Consider the following 20,715-nt stretch of genomic DNA (forward strand, 5'->3'; position numbering starts at 1 on the left):
TCCCAGATATCCCAGAACTGGATGATGCACTGGGCATGAGCAACAGGCTGAAAGGGGAGGGAGCTCCTGAGAACCCTGATGCCTGGTCATGACTGGCTTGGCCCAAGACAGAACCACAGAGCAAGAGGCAAACAAACTGTTTTTCACAAGTGTCATCCCAGCCTGGCCAACCTCCTCAGTTACTCATTTGTGAAGCTTCTCCCTTCCTTGCTTTTATATCTTTGTCAGCTCAGCCTGTTGTGCTTCTATTTTTTTTTTTTTTTTTTTTTTTTTTTTTGGTACACATGAACTAATTTTTCCAAATTCATCTGCATTGCTATCAGACATTGTTCTTTTAAAAAACCTTGGCATCATTTCTGAAGTTCCTCTATGTACACTTTCCTGTTCTTGTTTTTCCGTCATCCAGGTATCATCACTCAATAACCATACTGAGGCTGTAATGCTTTTCACATGGAAGGAATTGTGTTTTATTGATGGCAAATGTTGTAATGCACTTTCATGTCAAGATGAAAATCTGAAAAAGAAACTTTTTATAGTGTATGCTACATGAAACCTCTACACTGAACCAGGCTGGAGAGAGAATATGTTCCAGTACACATATGCTATGACTATATATAGTAAATTAAATAGTCCTGGCATGCAGGAATGGGCACAAAAACATATCCATGCTGCAAAATTTTTAGCATGGGCACAGTCAAGTAGAACTCTCTGAAGCCAATTTCAGGCACAGATCATGTGTTAGCAAAGCCAAGAACACTCTGAATAGGGATTTTGGATGTGGCTCTTCCCTGTCAGTGGCTCGGGGTACTTAGTGTTGTGTACCTAATGAAAAAAAAGCCAAGTGGCTTCAGGACCAGAGTGTGAACCCAGACACTGTTTTGTTCATGCAAACACAGTGGTAAAACCTACCATGGACATCTTGGGTATGTAATTTTCTGACCTGACACCTGATTTCTCTGATCCAGACTCTCTGGGAATCACTTTGATGATGGTTTTTTTTTGCAAAGGGATGCCTGGTGAAAACCCTGCACCTTGCAGAGAGGAGGTTGGAGCAACTTGCTCCTCAGGGATAAACCTGCTTCCACAGAGGGAACAAATTCATGGTGTGCAGTGGGAGAGGAAATGAGAAAGTAAAGCCAGAGCCTACATGTCCACTGCTGGGTTCCTAGCCCAGGGAGAAATCAGGATAACACTACCAAAATCTCCAATAAACAAGGTAACAAAAAATTTGCAAATAAAATAGGGCAGTTTTTGCTGGGGACTGTGGGAATCAGTGTCTGCAGCATTTGGAGGTTGGAGAAAACATAAAGTCAGACTGGAGGCAGAACCAGCTGTGAGGGTTTGCTGGTTCCCCAAAATCAGAGGGTTATCCCTTCCAGCATGTCCACCAGCACCATCTCAGCTAATTTCTGAACTGAGATGGAGGAAAAGCTTTTCCTGGAAGGCACATACACTGTCCTGGGTGGTGGGGTCCTGGATGTGTGACACAGCCAGCCCATACAGACACCTGCTTGGCAACCAGGAGCTGACTACATGACTCAGCTGGGGACAGCTGTGCCCCCAGGTAGTCATTACCTCACGTCCAGTGGGACTCTTAGCACAGCTGGTGGATACCCTTCCTCCCAGTGCTGATGGAAACACACAGCCTGGCCAGAGCCCTTTGGGTGGATGCCACCTGTGCCCCAGCTGTGACTGCTACTGTTGCCAATGCTTGAATCTTTTTCTCGTTATTTTTTAGGTTTCCTCACTCTGGGGATGTTGTGGCTGAAATGCAGAAGACTCATCCTCAGATTGTTTTTGTCTCAGTTCATACCCTGCTGCCACCTGTCACTGGATGCCCTCCAATTCCACCAACATGAGTGAGAGTTAAAATCCTGGAGTGATTTTAGCCCCATGAGTGGAGGAAGGTCCAGACACCTCTTCAGAAAAGCTTGTTGAGTGGTTTCCAATTTTGTTGGTTTTTTTTTTTCTGTAAAGGCAAAATGCTTAGCTACGTATTGGGAAAGTATCCAAGTTCACGGCTCCTTGCCTGAAGGAGCCTTGAAGCTTTTTCAAGGTCCAATTGTCTCCTCAGCTCAGTCACCATGTGTGCAGTCATGTTAGGGAATTTGCATCCAATTTATGTACAGAGAAACAAGATTACCACCTATCCCAAACAGGGATGAAATGGCCTTCTCCTTCTTTCTCAATTGATTCTTGGAGCTTTTTTCTGTTTGGCACTAAGACCAAAATTAGAAAACCCAACTCAAAGCCCAGCAGTTAATGTGTCAGGTCTCAGATGTTGCTCACTTCTGTCAGTCACTGAGACCCATGTGAAGTCTTTCACTGTTAATAGTGAGATTAGCTTCTGTGCCAGTGCATGGAGCTGACAATTTTTTGTTTAAAAATATAATGCTCTTGCTAATTCTGTGCACAACTGCCAATTTAAAGAACTGAAAAATTCAGACTTCCACACCCAGAACTATTTTACAGCCACAAGGCATGTGAAATCTGCTGGCAAAGTGACTCCAGGGACACAGATTTTTGCACCTCTTCATGATCCAGATCTCAGGGCAGATGCTTCTGAGCTTCCTTTGCAGGCAGGAAGGATAAATATCTTTTTAGGGTATCTCATCCTAAAGTGGGCAACTCAACTGGTTCAGATCAAAGCACTGTTTTCCCTTTATTGATCCTAAAGGGTGCAAACACAGGGTAGCTATCCCAGATGTGGAAGTCTCATTTAGGTGAGATAACCCCTCTCCTGCTTCTTTGGGTTCCAGCACTGTTCCATTTGCAGCTGTTCTTCCCAAATAGCTCATGCCCATCTTGGGCTGGGGTCTGGGTGGGATGGCTGATATGTATAAGCATTAATTAGTTAGATCCTAGGAAGATTTAAAACCAAGATGAAAATGGACTCCAGCCTCTTTCGAAGGGCATATCACTGTTGGTACACCTGCTGTCTTTCCACTTTATTTTCTTCCAGGCTTCATAACTCTTACTTGCCTTTCTGCCATCCAGCATCAGGTGTGAATGCTCTCATTTTCTCGGCTGGAATGGGAAAATCAGATTTATACAAGCTCAGCTTTGCCAAGGCAAATGACCTCTGAGTTAGGAGGTCAATGCACCAGAGTGGGGTCCAGGTAGATGTCAAAAGTGCAAAGGACAGGCCAAAATAAGCCCAAAGTGTACAAACACCCTGAGAGAAAATCCTGATAAGGGAAAAGCCATCTGCAAACAAGTAGCAGAGCTCTCACTCTATATTATTTTCCTATCTAGAAGTCTAGGCTACAGAAAAACCCTTTAGAAAATAGCCAAGCATACGTTGCTGTCAGTTGTTTTTGTGGATGGAAAAAGAGAACTCGACCTTTTCTCTGAAAACACCCTCCACTCAGGGTTCCTGGAAGAGGCTGAAGTCTCTGGTTGCTACAGTGGCTGCCTTGTACCGAGGGCTCAGGCTCATGTATGACTCCAGTTTCAGCTCTGGCCTGCAGAAGATCTGAGGTGTAACCCAGGAGTAGGGTATGGCTGTTACTTGTCCAGGAGTGACACATTCCCAAGGATATGGAATGTGGGAACCAAATTGTTTTAAATGGAGCATCTTCCTCTCTTGCTTCCATACTGCTTTTTCTTTCAAAATCTCAATTTTCTCCTTTTCTCATTTCTAGGATTTGAATGAGAAGACTCATCTTCCTATTTTTTAGATGTTTATGTTCAACATCCTGAGTTTATTCATAGAGCAACAAGCCTGCCTTTAAAAATCAGGGCCAAATCTAGGTCAAATCTGATAAACATTTCATCCTTTGCTCTGCAGACTCAGAGGCTCAGACATTTGATTGTGTCACTGCAGATCAGTGACTGACACCACATCAACGGGCCATGAAGGCCAAGCCCCAAAGGTGAGGCCAAAGACTTGAGCTTGAAACCTCTTTCACTGGGTTTTCAGCAAATGCATTTTATGTCACATTTGCCAACAGTCACCCTTTGAGTTGCAGTATTTCAGTGTTTGTGAGACCAAAGCCTCTTCACAAACTCTTAGTTTTCTACACAAGGACATTTCCAGAAGTATTAAGAAGGGACGGCAGTGCAGCATGTCTTGTTGTTCTCTTTGCTACACAGTAAAGGTGCCATCAGAACCAATGCTTGGACAGAAACATCTCTGCTGTCCATGGAGACGTCATCTTGAAATGTATTCAGTCATTCAGGAGTTCTGAAATTACTGAGCTTCACTTACTGAGCTTCACTGACTGACCATGTGACTGGAAATCTACAGACAAATGTTGCCCTTGTGTCCACACAGAGCACAATCTCAGTAGCTCTGTCTCATTTAAAAGGAGGCTGAAAATTAAAGTTAAATGCCCCCAAAAACCTAGGAAATTCCTTAAAGTGAAAGAAAGACACTTACAAAATTACTCACTTTGTCTACCATGGGGTTCATTTTCACAGAACCACCTTATCCATGGAACAGCAATGGATGCTCAGAGGAGTTGCTCTGACGTGAGTCAAACAAAGTAGACACAGGATCATAGAACCATAGAAACATTAAGGTTGGAAGAGGCCTCCAAGATCATTGAGTCCAATCATTAACTCAGTTCTGTTTAGTCACCACTAAACCATGTCCTCAGCACCATATCTACACATCTTTTAAATCTCTCCAGGGATGGTGATCCTACCATTTCCAGGAGTAGTGTGTTGCAATGCTTGATTATGTTTTCAGTGAATAAATTTTTCCCAATATCCAATTTAAACCTTCCCTTGCACAATTTGAGGCCATTTCCTCTCATCCTGACCCTTGTAATTCAGGAGAAAAGACCAAGCACCACGCGGCTACAGTCTCCTTTCAGGGACTTACAAAGAGCAAAAAGGTCCATCCTGAGGCTCCTTTTCCTTAGGCCAAACACCCCCAGCTTCCTGGACTTGCCCTGCAGATCCTTCCACAGCTCTGTTGCCTTTCTCTGGACACAGTTCAGCCCCTCAGTGTCTTTCTCACACGAGGGCTACAAAACTGAACACAGGATTCGAGGTGTGGCCTCACCAGTGTCCTGGTGAGGCAGAAAGACAATCCCTGCCCTGATCCTGCTGCCAAACTATTGCTGATACAACCCAGGGGCCATTGGCCTTCTTGGCCACCTGGGCACACTGCAATCAGGATGTGACAGCCCAGACAAAGTCAGAAAGAATTAAATGCAAATAATGAAACTGGATTATTGTGGTTCAACCCTTTTCCTCTGCACTTTTCAGCATATTTGCAACACCATGGTGATGGCTGATAAGAAAACAGGGGTCAAAATATCAAGAAAACAGAGGCTGTTTCCTTCGCATTAAGTATGAAAAGCAAAACCTGCCAGCTTTCTCATGGCTAAGCCTAATCCAGAGAGTGGCTAAACTTTATTCAGGTGCAACTGAGAAGTGCTGGTTGCACATCCGTACAACAACATATCACACCCATTCGTATGTTTCAAAGCCTGGGACACCTCATTTTCCCTGGGTGCTTTTCTGCCTTAAGCAACAGCCCATGCACCATTTCTTTTACTCCAGGAAACAAACAAACAAACAAACAAACAAAACCTAAACACTTGTCAATAATGATCAATGCACCTGTTGTGTTTTGTAAGAAGAAGACTGATGCAAGGTGAATTTGAGAACTGAAAATATTAACAGCACTAGATAGCAATCATTATGGATACAATAGAAATACTGTTTTTATAGCACTTAATCTTCTCATCTTTCCCACTGCAAGATCCCTCTCTGCTCTACTGTCTCAGATAATTTACAAGATTACAGGAAACTTAGAGCAATTTTTCCCAGGTTCTCCAAGTTGCTTTTATTATGTATTTTTAGTCTTAAAAATTACTTGGCCAAGAACTTGTCACTTTTTCCTGCTTTGGTGGATGGTCTAGCAAAGATACTGCTTTGTCTCACTTATATCCAGTGGATTGATCGCCAGCACTAGCACTGGAGTTACAGAGGGGAAGCGGGATTTGATGCAGCTTGAATGACCAAGGCACTGACGAAAGGAGAAGTCTTCTTCCATCTTCTGAAGTCTTCACAACTATATGAAAACCTTCAGTCCAATCACACATTTCTGGGGCCAGGGGGTATGGTCTAGCTGGGGCTCTGCAGAACAGGAGCAGCTCACTGAGCAACACAGACTAAAAAAATTAACAACTGTCATCATTGCCACTACTTAATTATCCAGGTGACCTTCAAATCCAGAGGCCAAAATTCTTGGTTTTCCTAAGAAACAGAAATCCTTTCTGCACAGAGAATAGGTTTTCCCTTGCTAAACCAGAGGCAAATCCCACCTTTTTACTGGCATTCTCTCATCATGTTTTCCTTGGGATGGCCACTTCGCCCTGGCTCACACACACAGCTTCACAACACACCCAGGTACAAGGTGCTGATCTGCTCACGTGCACAGAAAGCAAAAATCCCCAAAGTCAAAAGGAGTATTTTAGAATGCTTCTCCCAGCAAGGAAGCTGGAATTTTCTTATGATCCCCTTTTAAATATTTGAATATCATGTGCATAAATACATATTTCAGAAAAAAAAACCCCTTAATAAACTATTGGCCCTAATCTTTAAATATCAGAGAATTAGCTGCTGACTTAGGAAGATTGCCTTTGAGAACATCTTTGGCTGAACTGTTTTCCCTTGGTCATCTGCATGGTGGGGAATATTCCTTCTGACATCCAGCTTCAGCTTCTGAATTAACAGTCTGTGTAACACTTCTTGTATAGTCTGTGAAGCCTTTTAATGACAATTTAGGCATTAAGTTCCTGCTTTAGGAATGACTTTGCCATCATCCCTAGACCTTATCTCACTGGGAGTTATGAGGAGTCATCAGGTGAGAAGTCACAAGCCATGGTATTCAAAGCTCTGCTTCCCACTGCTTCCTTTGCCTCAAATATACAGATGGCTTTAATGGCTACAAAAGGAAAACCAACAGGATTAAATTCTATCATTTATTTCCTGAAGCAAGTAATTCCTTTGTATATCCTGCTAATAATGTTTTTTAAACCTTTACTATGAACCCAGAGGGCAAAGTAGAGTGCACAACTACAGCAGCTGTAGCAGAAAACAAATTCTCAAATTGGAACCCTCCTTTTCCTCTTAATTTGGATTGGTATTGACCTGCTAAGGAGAAATGTGTTTACTGACAAGGTACTGGACTTTTCTGGAAAAATGGCATCACAGCCTTTCAATTCTTTGAAATTTTCCTCATCACAAATATTAACAAATGAGTACATATTTTATGAAGAAATACTGATTTCTTAAGAACAACTGTAAAGCAGCCAAAAACCCTTGGAAGAAAAACAGTTACTGCATTTTAAGCTGTAAAAAAGCAACTAAATAAACCAGGAATGGCAGGATTCACAGCAAGATCAACTCCCTTGTTCCATACATACTTTTACCCATTTCTGACACTATTTCTCATTGAATAATATTGACTCAGCGAGGTGGCAAATACAGAGGCAAAATCATATTCATATTCACATTCATATCCCATACTTTCATCAGTGCCAATCTGATGCATTGCACAAATTTTATTAGGCACCCATTCGTTTTGGACCCTTGAGAAGAGAGTGAGTTTAAGAAAACATTCTCAGAAGTGAGCTCCTTCTCATTCTTGGAGTCAGCTGCAAATTTTGCTGCCCCCTTTCTCGTATTGCACATGGGCGTGGATGTGTTTCTGAACTTCATGCCTTCCATCTCTGTGGTTTGTTTTCTTATTTTCAGTTATTGTGGCAAAGAAGCACCAGAGAAATGACTTTGACACTTCATTTGCAAGACCTGAGGTCTGTGGTCATTCTCATCTTTAGCACCAAACCTTTGCAAATTCAGTATTATCCTTGTCTCTGTTGGGTGCACCTTTTCACGTGTTTCCAGGACCAAGGGGCACCAGCCAAGCTGCTATAATTTTCCCTCCTTTTGGTCCACAACCCCACTGTGGGGCTGAAAAGATACAGTGGGATGGGAGAAGCCCTTCATGTACCAGTGATGAGGCCAGTTATACACCTAGGGAAGGGATGGATCCCTTCATGCAGCTCCTTCAGGTTTATGATTAAAATACTTTAACAGGACAGTAACTGAAATGCCAAAGGGCCAACAGTGACATTAAATCTGGCAGTCACTTCAGCAAATCTACACTTCCTCAAAGCGCAAACTGGTTCCAGTTTTAGCTCTGCTTTTTGACAGAGCCAAATGTAAGATCTGTACACTGACCTTACACATTCAATACCTGCCTGGAAAGCTGGAAAAGGGGCAAGTTTCAGGACCCTATTACTTCCAGTGCAAAGCCAGGATCTGAGCATGGTGATTTGCATCTGAGATGACTTTTATTTATGGTGTGCACTCATTTGTCCATCTTCACCAGGGTTTCATTTCTCAGCCCCACCACAGCGATGGACACAAGTCCCCAGTGACCCCACCTGAACACCCCTGAGGAGGTGACATCTCCTGCACACCACGGTCTGTTCAAATACCACTGGTTTGTGTTTTCCTGTCTCTTGGTTGTCACACCAAGGCGGCAACCAAGGTGCCCTAAATTATCTCTATTTTAAATTTTCTCCAGATGGTGAAACCTGATACAGGCAGTTGTCTCTGAACAGGAGAACATGCCTCAGCCATAAGTGGAGGATCTTCTTTCCATCCTTCACCACAGGTGCTGCTGACACAGGGTGGGTGCTAGGTTTGTCCCTCTCTGCCACAAACACCTGGCTCTGTAAATCCATGATAATCAGGTAATGCTGCAGAACATCAGCACATTATCCGTTGGTATTTTCTGGCATGGAGGAGCTCATGCGCTGCTCCAGGGCAGATGCCCACAATAAAATGCCAGTCTTGACATGCCCATCCCCAGAAAGATGCCCTTTATAAACAAAAGCAGTACACTGAAAAAAAAAAAAAAAGTCCCTATGCCCTGTAAAATCAAGCAATCAAAATAAGTTCCTAGCTGTAAACTTATGAAAATATCGTTTGGGGGGATCCTTTTGGTCAGGCAGAGACAGGGAAGTTTGAAACAGCACGTACCAAACCTACCCTCATTGGCAAGAAAAGGGGTTGCACAAGTTCTTCATAAACAATTTTATCTGCAATCATTAGGCAGCAATCCTAAACACTGAATGAGTTCTTCCCATCATTTCACAATAGGTTTTTTTTCTGGTTTCTAGGAACTGTTTGTGAGGACTGCCACTCAGTCAGCACTGAGAAAAATGTGTGGCCGTGATACACAGTTAATTCATTTTCTTGGGCATTGCCCCATTGCAGAAATACAAAATGTCATGTCACCATGTACTCTACTTTTCTCTAACACTTTCCATCCAATACCTATAAGCACATTACAAATATGAGAGATTTTACCATGATTTCAAAGATCCCTGCCCAGAAGGAAAAAATGTTTCTGTGCTGAACATAAGGAAAAGAGGATTGAAGGGACAGTGTGAAGAGGCACAGGCATCTTCCTTAATGCTCAATACAATGCCTTATGAAACCCCAATCCTGTCTTTATCTTGTACTTCGAATTAATGTCTTCCAGACAAATAAAAAATACTGAGAACAAACACAGGGCAGAGAGGAAAGTACAAAAAAAGATGGAACAAAAATGCCATTTTAAACCACTGGCCCCTACTCAGCATGGAACAATTTTCCATGGCAAGGAGCAAGCCTTGTTGAATTGGTATTTTCTACAGCTCCCCCAAAAGCTGTGAATTTTGCAGCTCTGTAAAACAGAGGGTGAGATCCCTGCCAGCACTGTTCCAAATCCCCAGACAGTGCAGGAATTCCTTCTCCGCACACGGTGACTGATCAGTGAAGGGACAGAAGCACTGGCTGGATTTTCAGTTCTGACTTTAAGATCCAGCTGCCAAGTGGCATTGCTAAGACAGATCTCTGGAGATTTCTCATACTTCTTTTGGCTTATTCTCCTGGTGTGTTCATCTTAACAGAAATCAGCTGTTTTCCTCACTTTTACAGTATTTGCAGAAGAGACTTTAGCATCTGGCCTGGCTATTATTAAAAGATGAGAGCATCCTGCTCTTCTAGGAGAAAATCACTACTGGTAATAAACGGACAAAGATCCTTTGCATCCAAGTTTCCTGAGATCTGTCTGGATTACTTGTTTTTTTTATCCCTTCTACTGCAGCCTGTCCTTCCTATTTCCTCACGTTTTCCAACCAGCCTCACATATCCTGGAGCAGGGATAAAAATTATGTTTTCCTGTAAGAAGTTGTCTCAGAGTGTTTGGATGCAGCAGCATCATTTTCGGCTATCAAGGACTTCTTTGGAAATCAAAAAAAAAAAAAAAAAAACCAAGCTGTGGGGGGTTGAGGAACTGCCTTTGTGTTTAGGCTTTGATTTTATATTTAATAGTGCCCTAAAGTCACAGGCTGGAGGAATAATCACAGCACCGTCCAGTACCTAAAGGGGCTCCAAGAGAAAGCCACTCTGGACAAGGGCATGGAATGACAGGGCATGGGGGAGCGTCTTCCCACTGCCAGAGGGCAGGGTTAGATGAGATATTAGGAACAGATTCTTTGCTGTGGAACAAAATGATCTTTAAGGTCTCTTCCAACACAAACCATTCTGTGATTCTATGAATACAGCTGAGGGGGAAAGGAGAGGTCACTAAGCGCTGGAGCCCTATAGATGTGCAACAAGGTTTTAAACCCTTTTTGTACCTTGTGTGCCCAAAGTCAAAGGCAGGGACAAACAAACCCTAATGCAGATGCTGGGGAAAAAGTCACCAACGGCAGTTTAGAAGGTTGGAGGTGGACATCAGGAGAAGCTTGGGGATAGAATGCTCCACTGAAGCCCTGACTTTATCTCCATGCTTAGCAGACACCAAAACTGGCTGGGCACAGCCCTGCTGAGAGGATCTGGTGGCTGTGGTCCTGCATCAAGCCTCCCTTGAGCCAGGAGACCAACAGAGACTCCTCCACTTCACTCAACCAACACCTCAGTGACCCTTCATTGATTACACCCACACTTACGGGTAGGAAAATGCTGCATCGAAAACCGCAGCACTATTAATAGAGGGACTTCAGCTGATCTCTCCTGGCGTAATCACCATCTGAATTTGGCCTCGTGGCAAACATTAATCACTGGCAAGCTGCTGCGGTGTATCAACATTAACATGGGCTGTTTGCTTTTCTCTGAGTGTTGGGACATCCCACAGGATCCAGCTGCTCATCCCGAGCAAACTGCCGGGAGGCAGCAGCCGAGGGCTGCCTCCATGGACTGCAGAGATCTCCGATTTTCTTCCTGCCCCACCACAAATCCTGAGTAAATCTGTTGAGGCAGCGTGACTTGGCCTCAGCTCCGCATTGTTATTTGACCAGATCAGCAGTCTGGAAACTGGGTCATTTTTTTCTAAACATGTGGTTTAGAATTGTGCTGCTTCAAAGGACACTATCCAATGGTGTGAGACCAAACACTGGATTTGTAGTAAAAAAAGCAAAACAACAACAACAGTAACAACCAAAGTTCAAAGATCTTTGTAAACACAGAGCCCATGAGGCACCCTGACACAGTAGGGAAATAACAAAATCCCTGATCTATATTTAGGGAAACTGAGGCATTAAAAGAGGAGTCACAAGCTGTCTGGAGGATCACAGATGATGTTGAAATTTCTCAGCTACAGAACTAAAACTAATTTGCCTCATATTTAGAAGTTCTTACAAATATACTAGAAGGGATTTTTTAAACTCACACAACTGGAGTAGGGAAACACAAGTCTGCTTGTTATTTAGGTAACACAGTCAACATTTGAAATGCAGGTTGCATATACACTAAGTAACACAGGCAATAAATGTGCACATGAGTAGCAGGGCAGGCCTGAGAACTTCAATTTTAAATTAGGTTGTACATCCCAAGTTATTTGTTTGCACTGCATCAGATCACCAGAAGCTTTAGGAAGTTTAGGCTTTGCTCTCTTTCTATCTTATGGCTTTATCTGTTACTGGCGCCAACAGTTTCCTATTCCCAGAGGGGTAAATGCTGAGATTCGCCCCTCCAAACTCATACACGTATCACAAAGAGTCCTCATGGGAACATCTCCACACATCCCAGGCTGACATTGCACCAGTAGATCTAAAGAGAAAAGATAATCACAGAAGACCCAAGCTGAATATTTAATTTTTTGCTTTAAGCTTGTGCTAAAACTTTTCTTCAAGACGTTGAGTAGAAATGCTCAACCTGCTCCCAGTATTTTATGTCACAGTTGTCCCCATCACCTGTCCAAGGATTAGGCATTTCTAACAGATTTGTTTATAATTTTTAACCCATCCAACAAATGTTTTAGTGAATCATGCTCTTGGACTGTCCTCTACAAGCGTTCATCCAAGTGGTGAGTGTCTGAGCTGGACACCCTCACTGCACCCCTACCAATACATGTTCTTGTGCGGCCCCCCACATGGTGGAACAGTGGTGGTGGTACGTGGTGGACACAGTGCAGAACACTGGTCATCTGTGAGAGATTACCCAGGGGAGCAATTTCACCTCAAAATATCAATACATTTCCTCCTGATGATGCAGAAGGTAACTAGGCAGTTCATGTCAATCCTTGGGTATACAACTGAGGTTATTTCCTTCTTTTCCCCAATAAACAGCTTGATGAATGTTTTATTTGGTGTCAGAACAGGGTTTGGTGCTGAACCATAAAGTCAGACCCTGCTTCTTCTCACTCCCACCTCTCCCAAAGAGCTTGTTTTAGGCACAAAAAAGGCTGATGCTCTGAGCCCTTCCAGTGTTGCTCACAGCCACAGGAAATTAAAAAATTAAAACCGAGGCCAGCAGGGAGAGGCAGTGTACGACTGTGTGGGACCAGCAACGCCAGACTTCAGTGACTCAGAGTTGATGTTCAGCCCTCACAACCCAAACCCAAGATGCTATTTATTGACACTGAGTGATAGGAAAAGCAACAGCCACCACCCCTTGCAGGAAACATCTCTAACTCATCTCCTAAAGTAGTTTGAGTCTTATCTGCCCCCACCACTCCACATGTCTCTGTACAAGGCTGTCCTCCACATTCACAAGTGGTGGTAACTTGCCTCCAGAGTGGTTGATTTCTTCTCTAAGGCAAAAGAGTTGCCTTCTTAAGCTGCAGGGTAAACAAATCAAAAAATAAAACCCTACATCTCCAGCATGAAGTTCAGTGGGAACTACTGTACTGGATCAGAGGGATGGTTCAGCTCTATCGGTTCTTCTGCTGACCATGTCTGCTGTAGATATCCCAGAGAAACGTGCAGAAACCAACAAAAACTGATTTTTAAGGTCTCTTTCAACCCAAACCATTCTATGATTCTATGAAAGATACTTCACTGTAACTCCTCAGTAACCTGCCTATGTATGAGTTTAATCCTGTCCGACCACTTTATTCAGATTTCATTTAGCTGAATAGGTATTCTCTATACAGTCACAGAAGCAGTTTTTATCTCAGGCAACAACCTCTAGCAGGCAGCTCCCAGGCAGCTCCCAGCCTGCCTCACAGGCCCATGGGATAATTTGGAAAGGATCATGGGAGGTCTCCAGATCAACTTCCTGCTCAAGCAGCCTTAACTTGGAGGTCAGACCAGGTTGCTCCATGCTTTATCAATTGGGTCCTGTAAATCTCCAGGAGCAGAGGTGCCACAAAATCTCCCATGGCACCTGTTCCAACACTTCACCATAAAAAATGGGGATTTTTTTTTTATTATTATTATTACCTTTGATGAGAATCTGGATTAAGTGACCATGAAAGTAAGACTCTAAAGAGGGTCCCCCTGGGCAGTGAGTAGCTGATATGGATTAATCTGTGTGCCAGAGGGCAGCAGAAAATCATAGCACTAGTGCTTGTAGCATGAGTCCCCCAGAAAACAACTTCTGTAGTAACTATACCAGAGAATACTGGTTGGTTTGCTTGGTTCCCTACTCTTGGATCAAGCTTCCCTACAATCAGGACTTGGATTATGAACTGTAACAAAAGAGCCCTCAAGCTTTAACCACCACACAAGAAATGTGTAGGTCCATGATAAAGCCAACAAGAGCTCCCAAAGTCAGTATCAGTGGCATTGAAACTTCAGAGTAAAAGACCTTTCTCCCTTTCTCTGAACTCACACCTCTCTGTGCTACTATTTCTATTTCACAGACTGAAGAAAAAGCTAAAAAAGACAAGAACTTACTATGAAACCAGACACAAGCTTGCACACAACTCCTGTCCTCTCTTCCTGCAGACAGCCTTGGGTGAACTTAACCTCACCTTCATTAGCTACATCTCCTCCTACACCTGACACTAAGCTGGAGGAAAAATAGCCTCCTCCCTCAGTCCCCTCCCAATCCATACATCTTTTGCTGCTTGAAAACTATTCTTGCCTCAGGCCATGCAAATCACAAGATTATCTGTGACTACATTTCTCGCGTCTGACCAGGAAGAGGTGGGGATAACTCAACCCCCATCATGGAAAAGCATCACAAATCCAAAACCTTCCCACATTAGAAATCTATCCCAGTTTTCCCTGGGAATGTCCTGGCTAATGCCAGTTGTTTGGTTCCAGAGTAAATGACCTAGCAAGATGAACCAGAGCAGTTTGCACTCCTCTAAGAAACACAACTTTTGAAAATCTGCAGGCTCGGGAAAAGAAGCGACATTTGAGATCAAGTCTAGAAGGTGTCTTTCACCACCCAAGGGCCTGGAAACTTGCTTTTTATATTTAGTTGAAAATTCAGGTGGTGCAGGAATTAATGGGTCAGTCACAGACAGCCTATCCCATGTCATACCATGTGCTTGCTTTACCCTGCCTGGTGCCAAGAAGAGACAAGGAAGAAAAAGAAGCGTAGAAGAACATTAACAAAAAAAAAAGCCATTTTATTGAAAATGAAATTAAAACTTCAAATTAATATTACAATCATGAGAAAATGCCAAACAATTCAATTTACAGTTGCAACATACAATACAAATAGTCCCTTTGAAGTTGAAGTAAACTGATCCACAATCATCGTCTGTGGCATAAAGCGGAGTGTGTTTGTACAATATGTGCATGAAAAGCAAATCTTGGGTGACAGCATTTGAAAAAATAAAAAATTAAAGCTTGTATTTACACAAAATGCTACAAATATTTTGTTCCAGCAGAAATTCAAGATTGGTAAAGCATATTTAACAACAAAAAATTGGAATGTCACTCATATTACCTAAAGTTACTGTAAAAGTATGGTTTTGGCTGATATACTTAAAAGTACTGCATTTAAAAAAAAGCAAAGAGTTATCTGTAAACATGGAAGTAAACAAACATCTAAAAAAAGTTCTCAGAAAATGTTAAACTGAAATGCATTCTATTTAAAAACAAGAAATTCAGGGGGGCAGAGAATTGGGCTTCTTTGAGCTCATGGCTGATCCAGGTTTAATTATTGCTTTTGCTCATGGCTTGCTGCTGCTGCAGCCCAGCGTGGGGCTGAGCCTTGCTTTGCTCAGGGTGAAAGTGCAAAATTCTCCCCACTCCAGATGGTACCTGTGGAAACTGGTAAATCTTTGCTCAGGGGACTGCTGGCAACAAAGGTTCAATGCTAAGAAAGACACAGCAGCTGGGCTTTTAAAAGAAATGATAAACGCCACGTGAATGATGCTGTCAGATAAATAATTTGCTTTACTCTTCTGTCCCGACCCACTGCACCTGATCTGGTCACCCTTAGAAGGAGGATTTAATCCTCTGTTTAGCAAGGGGGACATTGTGCCTGTTGTGCTGGAAGTCAGTCTTTGGTAGGATAAGAAAGCTGGAAAGGTAAAAAAAGGCAATGTTTTTTCTTTAGATCTAAGACCAGTGCCAAAGATTGCCGCTGCCCGAAGGGAAGGGCTGTCGTACCTTTGAGAAATCTCTGTTCTGTGATGCCAAGCACCTCACAAAAGCTCAGATAAATCGATATGATTCACTACATAGCACCGGTTGGGTCTGAAAATCTGATTCAAGAGCATTTCCAAGTGAACTTGAAAGCATTTTCTGAAAGCTCTGATGAGCATCTCTGCCTCAGCCTGTACAACTCCCTCCATGACTAGCCTGATGTACTGGGACAGATTTTCCAAAGGCACCAGGAGTGTTCAGAAGCATGGGGATCTATTGAAAGTCAAGGGGGTGGTGCTCCTCTGTCCACAGGTGCTTAGAAAATCCTTTCCTTCCTATCTCAAGAAGGCAGGGCCAGGTCAGATGAGGGCATGGATCAACCGGATCAGGCACACGCACCTTGACTGGGCGGAGAAAACATTTTCAACATTTGTCCCTAAAGGTCCAGTTGAAAAACCGCGTGGACACAAACAGAGTCCTGTCGGTATTGGGCAAAACAAAAGTCTGGTCTGTGCTGGATTTATCCAGAAACAAAAACCAAGTGCTTGAATTTTACAACAAAGTCTTAAGGAAAAAAAAAAGAAAATCTGGGTTGCTGCCTGCAGCCACTCTTAACAACATTTCAACACAAAAGCACCCTAAAAATTACTTAATATGCATACAGTAAACCTTAAAAAGCCCTTCTCAGCAATAACAAATAATGTACAAATATAGTACCTTTTATTAAATAGGAAACAGCTTGCACTGGCAGTACATCTCTTTTTCTCTTGCTTACTAAACAAAAAACAAAACTGAAATGTGTAACCAGACACTGGTTTTTTAAGTGCTGCTGAGACTAACAAATGTTACTTTACAGTTACAAATAAATGGACAGTGGTATGCTTCAAGCTACCACAAACCAACAATAAATAGAATCAATTACAGCTTCCATCTTTGAAGGAAAACTAAGTATTAGAAGAAAAACAAAGTGTCTTACTTATACTTTAAGCATACTTGGTATACAACCTTTAGAAGGCAAAGACTTTATTAATTTATTACTTTTAAGAGCACGTCATCACGCAGATTGGAGGGATGTACCATGCCAATGGCAGCTCGTTTAACAGCTTCGCTGCTAACGAGCAGTGAGGGTGGTGTCTGGCTCTGTGTGGCTGTGCCCAACGTTGATTTACTGCCGTACTTTGGAGGTAGCCAAAGATCACCCAAGGAGCAGCTTGGAGGAGGCTGTGGGCAGTGGTGACTGAGGGAATGGAAGGAGGGAGCTTTGGCCAAGCCCACTGGCACGTGCTGAACATCCCACTAAACCAGGCTTAACACCTGCCTGGGGAGAGCGTGGGGAGGATGGCTCAGCTCCCACCACATCCAGTCGATGCCGTGTCACCTCCCTGCTTGCCATGGCAGCCCTGGGCTGGGCAAAACCGAGGCCTCTCTGTGGGGTAGTTTGAGCACAGATGACGGGTTGGGGTTTGGGTGCAACCTGCTCTGCTTGTACCACTCCTGGGAGCCCCAGGGTGGCTTTGAAGGTGAGTTTATGTCTTCTGTGTGGGCAGAGGTGAGTATTGCTGCCCTTGTGCTAGTCCCTCTAACATAGCAACAGCCACATCAGCTTCAGAGCCACCAGAGCATCCGCACGGCTCCCGCATTTAATGCTAACCGGTGGTGACTCGCTACCAGGCAATTTCTGTCTCAAGTTTGAAACCTTTTAATTCCACCAAGTGAGCTGAAATTGCAAGGGGAGGGGAAAATGTTTCACCATTTCTCCCTTAATTCCATTTCTGAGACATTTAACAATTAATCATTTGCAAAATATGGGCTTTGAAATGGTTTTGATTTTTCTTAGGGAAAAAAAAAAAAACAACCCTGTTGAAATCCAAATTATGCTGTCAAAATAGACCATTTTAAATATGAATCTTTTCAAATTTTGAAGTTCTGAGAAAAAATCCTTGGAGAAGAAGAAATTAGGGGAAGGGTGGAAAATTATTTCATCCTTCCTACCACTTTTCCAGTGTCTCCACAACTACTGATTAAAAGGCAAGACTGTGTTGAAGGCAACCAGACAGCTAATAAAAATATTTTAAACACAATATTTCCTTCATAAGTTATATAAAAAGATCCTACATCCAAAATCATTTGATGTGGATGCATTTAGGTTGGGTATGTTGTTTTTAAGTCACATTGTAAACTGGTTCACACTGGAACTGATTTTCAGAGTTGGGTAAAGGTCTGAGATTTACACTATTGCAGAAATGTAATAAAAAACAAAACAAAAAACACTTTTAGAGACCGAAGTCAATATATCATTACATTAAGAAACGTTTAAAGGGTCCAAATGTCATTAAATAATTATAAATATTCTTTTAAACTTAAATGATGATTCATGTTAGCAAACAACCTCAAATTTTACACATTTATAATTTAAAAAAAAAATAAAAAAAGAACATAGCCGAACACAAATACTATGTATACCATTTTGGCTCTAATAATATATATTGCCATTCTCATATTTTGCATAAGTAATAACATTTTGTTTTTTTGTTTTTCAAGGTTTTGGTTGTTATTTTTTGGTTTTTGGCTAATAGAAGGCAAAATGAACGGATACAAAAGCAAAAAGGAAACCCTGGGGTTGGCTCACCTAACTTGAAAACTCATTCTCTTTGAGTACCCAAAAACAAACCAAAAAAGCAATGAACATAGAGAAATTCCAACTGTTATCTGCAGCAAGGCTTGGACAGAGTTTTTTGGGACAGCTGTTTTCATCTGAATGGATCATTGCAAAATGGAAGCAACTTGCTCTTTGCTTTCCTTTTTATGTGCACCAATACAAACCAGGTGAATTGCACTACAGGTGTGGAGAGGGTCCCATATGTTGTATGATTGCAACTGTATCTGGAGTTCATGGTTAGTTTTGGTTTTTTTATTAAAATAAAAGGGAATGCAGCCCTTGCCTTGCGTCACCATGTTTCTCCTGATAGCTGGGGAGTCCGTTCTCTCCTTGTTGGCAAAAGTACTCACTAGTTATTACAAAACTCTAGGGGGAAATAAAAAAAAAAAAGAAGGAAAAAATTCAAAAAAAAAAAAAAAGAAAAGAAAAGAAAAAAGGAAGGGGTGATTTTTTTTTGTGTGTGTGTGTATGTGTGTGTGTAGAAAGTACATTTTAAATATAAAACAAGGTAAAATGGTTCCAAGAGGAAAAAAAAAGAAAATATGTGCTTTGATTCACATAATCTGAAACATGAGTTGTGTTATGTTGGTAAATCTTGTGTTATTTATGGCCATTATCATCCCATCTACACAGTTGCACATATTGGTAAAATCTGTTTTTTCAAAAAAAATAAAACAAAAACCAGGCACTTCGTAGTTAGTTGACTGTTTGGTGTTTTGGTGGGGTTTTTTTTTTGTGGTTTTTTTTTTTTTTTTTTTTGGCTTGCGGAGGTTGGGCCGGCTATGGAAGAAATCTCAGTACGGCCTCCAAACGGACTCATCCATCCTGCCACTAGAATTCAAGACGGTTGGGGAGCTGCTGTGGCTGCCATCCGCCTCCACCCCGTCACTCTGGGTAGGCAAGTTAGGGTTTAGCAGTGTGCTGCCGTTGGACGTGGTGGTGCACGGTGGGAGCATCCTGGAAGGGGAGCGGTCCCCTCCCGGCACCATGGGGAACTGGTATGATCCTGACGAAGTGCCATAGTAGAGATATGGAGTGCTGCTGGTCTGGAAAGGTCCACTTTGGTTTTGGGAAGAGCCGGGGTAGGGTGGTGGTAGGTAGGTGTGGTAGTGAGTGGTTGCGGACATACCCAGTGACATGCCTGAGGTGACTGGCGGTGTATAGGTAAAGGTGGCTGGATAGTGCATTCGTGGGTTGGAGAAGCGGCTCTCAGTGAGGGATGAAATGCTTGTGAACTGCCTGGGATCTGAAAATGGGCCCAGCTCTGAAGCACCTAAAAAATTATAACAAAAGACGGGGGAAAACAATTCTGTAAATACCATTTTTTGTATCACGTGATGATAGAATTTTATTTTTCTAAGATAACCCACTTCTTTTGGCCCCCAAGAGAACAGCAGATCATATCAAGCAACACATTGCAAGGAACAGAGTCACACATCTGTCTTCTAGAAACGCTGGGCCAAACTCATCCCTGGTCTAACTCCACTGATGCCAATGGAGGGAGCAGCATTGCCAAAGCGTTTGAAATGTTCAAAAGTCATGAGTCAGGTTGGGGAAAAAAAAAATCTCAAAAATCAAGAGATTGCAAAAGAGCCAAAAAAAGAAAGGGGAAATAAAAAAAGCTAAAATCAAGAGATTAAAAAAGAACCAAAAAAAGAAAGGTGGACTTGGACTTGATTTGCCTTCTGGTTTCAGAGTTTTGAGGGTTATGTGTCTCTGTTTTTTTGCTCAAGCCTCTTGAGAAACTCAGGTCTGGTTGTGCACGAAAGCTGAGATTCCCACCTCAGCACAGGCTGACAGGAGCTTGGATTTCCAGAAAAGCACAAATTGCTGTGCGACTTGTAGTAAATCTACAAGAGCTGGCAACACCAAGTTAACTGCACCACTGACACCATGGGAGTTACACTGGGGGTGACTACGACCCACTTCTTGCCTTAAATCAATTTATTTAGGTGAGAATCCGCTCAGCTGCTTCCTTTGGCTAAAAAACAGTTTGCTGCATCCAAAGGATGAACAAGGTCATTGAGCTGATAGCAAAGATGCAGATTTTAGTCTTCAGAGAAGTTGATGGAAAATTACAAGCCCAACACTCTTTTTGCAATTGAAAAAAAATTGTTTTTGTATGTAGTCTCTGTAGTCTGGTTGAAAAAAAAAAAAAAAAGACCACACAGTTTATGACTACTGTGAATGTCTGGATGCTAACGCTGTGAATTGGAGTCTAACGCAGAACAGGGATGGGTAAAACCATTTTGCCTAATTTCTAATCCCACA

The 20,715-nt window shown here is 42.5% G+C and overlaps 1 protein-coding gene across 4 annotated transcripts in view; it reads right to left on the bottom strand.

The window, feature by feature from the left end:
* Positions 1–20,715, bottom strand: part of RUNX2 (RUNX family transcription factor 2) — a 157,656-nt gene that overhangs the window by 48,867 nt on the left and 88,074 nt on the right. For 3 of the 4 annotated variants that reach the window (XM_066180066.1, XM_066180065.1, XM_066180064.1), the window contains one exon: positions 19,145–19,717. The exons of the other annotated variant lie outside the window; for it this stretch is intronic. In XM_066180066.1, the coding sequence (XP_066036163.1) occupies positions 19,239–19,717 (479 nt within the window). In that variant the 3' untranslated portion in view covers positions 19,145–19,238. Of the gene's footprint in view, positions 1–19,144; positions 19,718–20,715 lie in introns of those variants that run through there. 4 annotated transcript variants of the gene reach the window in all.

This window comes from Chamaea fasciata, unplaced genomic scaffold, assembly GCF_029207755.1.
Source record: "Chamaea fasciata isolate MVZ Bird 193981 ecotype frontalis unplaced genomic scaffold, bChaFas1.0.hap1 SCAF_3, whole genome shotgun sequence".
Lineage (NCBI taxonomy): Eukaryota > Metazoa > Chordata > Aves > Passeriformes > Sylviidae > Chamaea > Chamaea fasciata.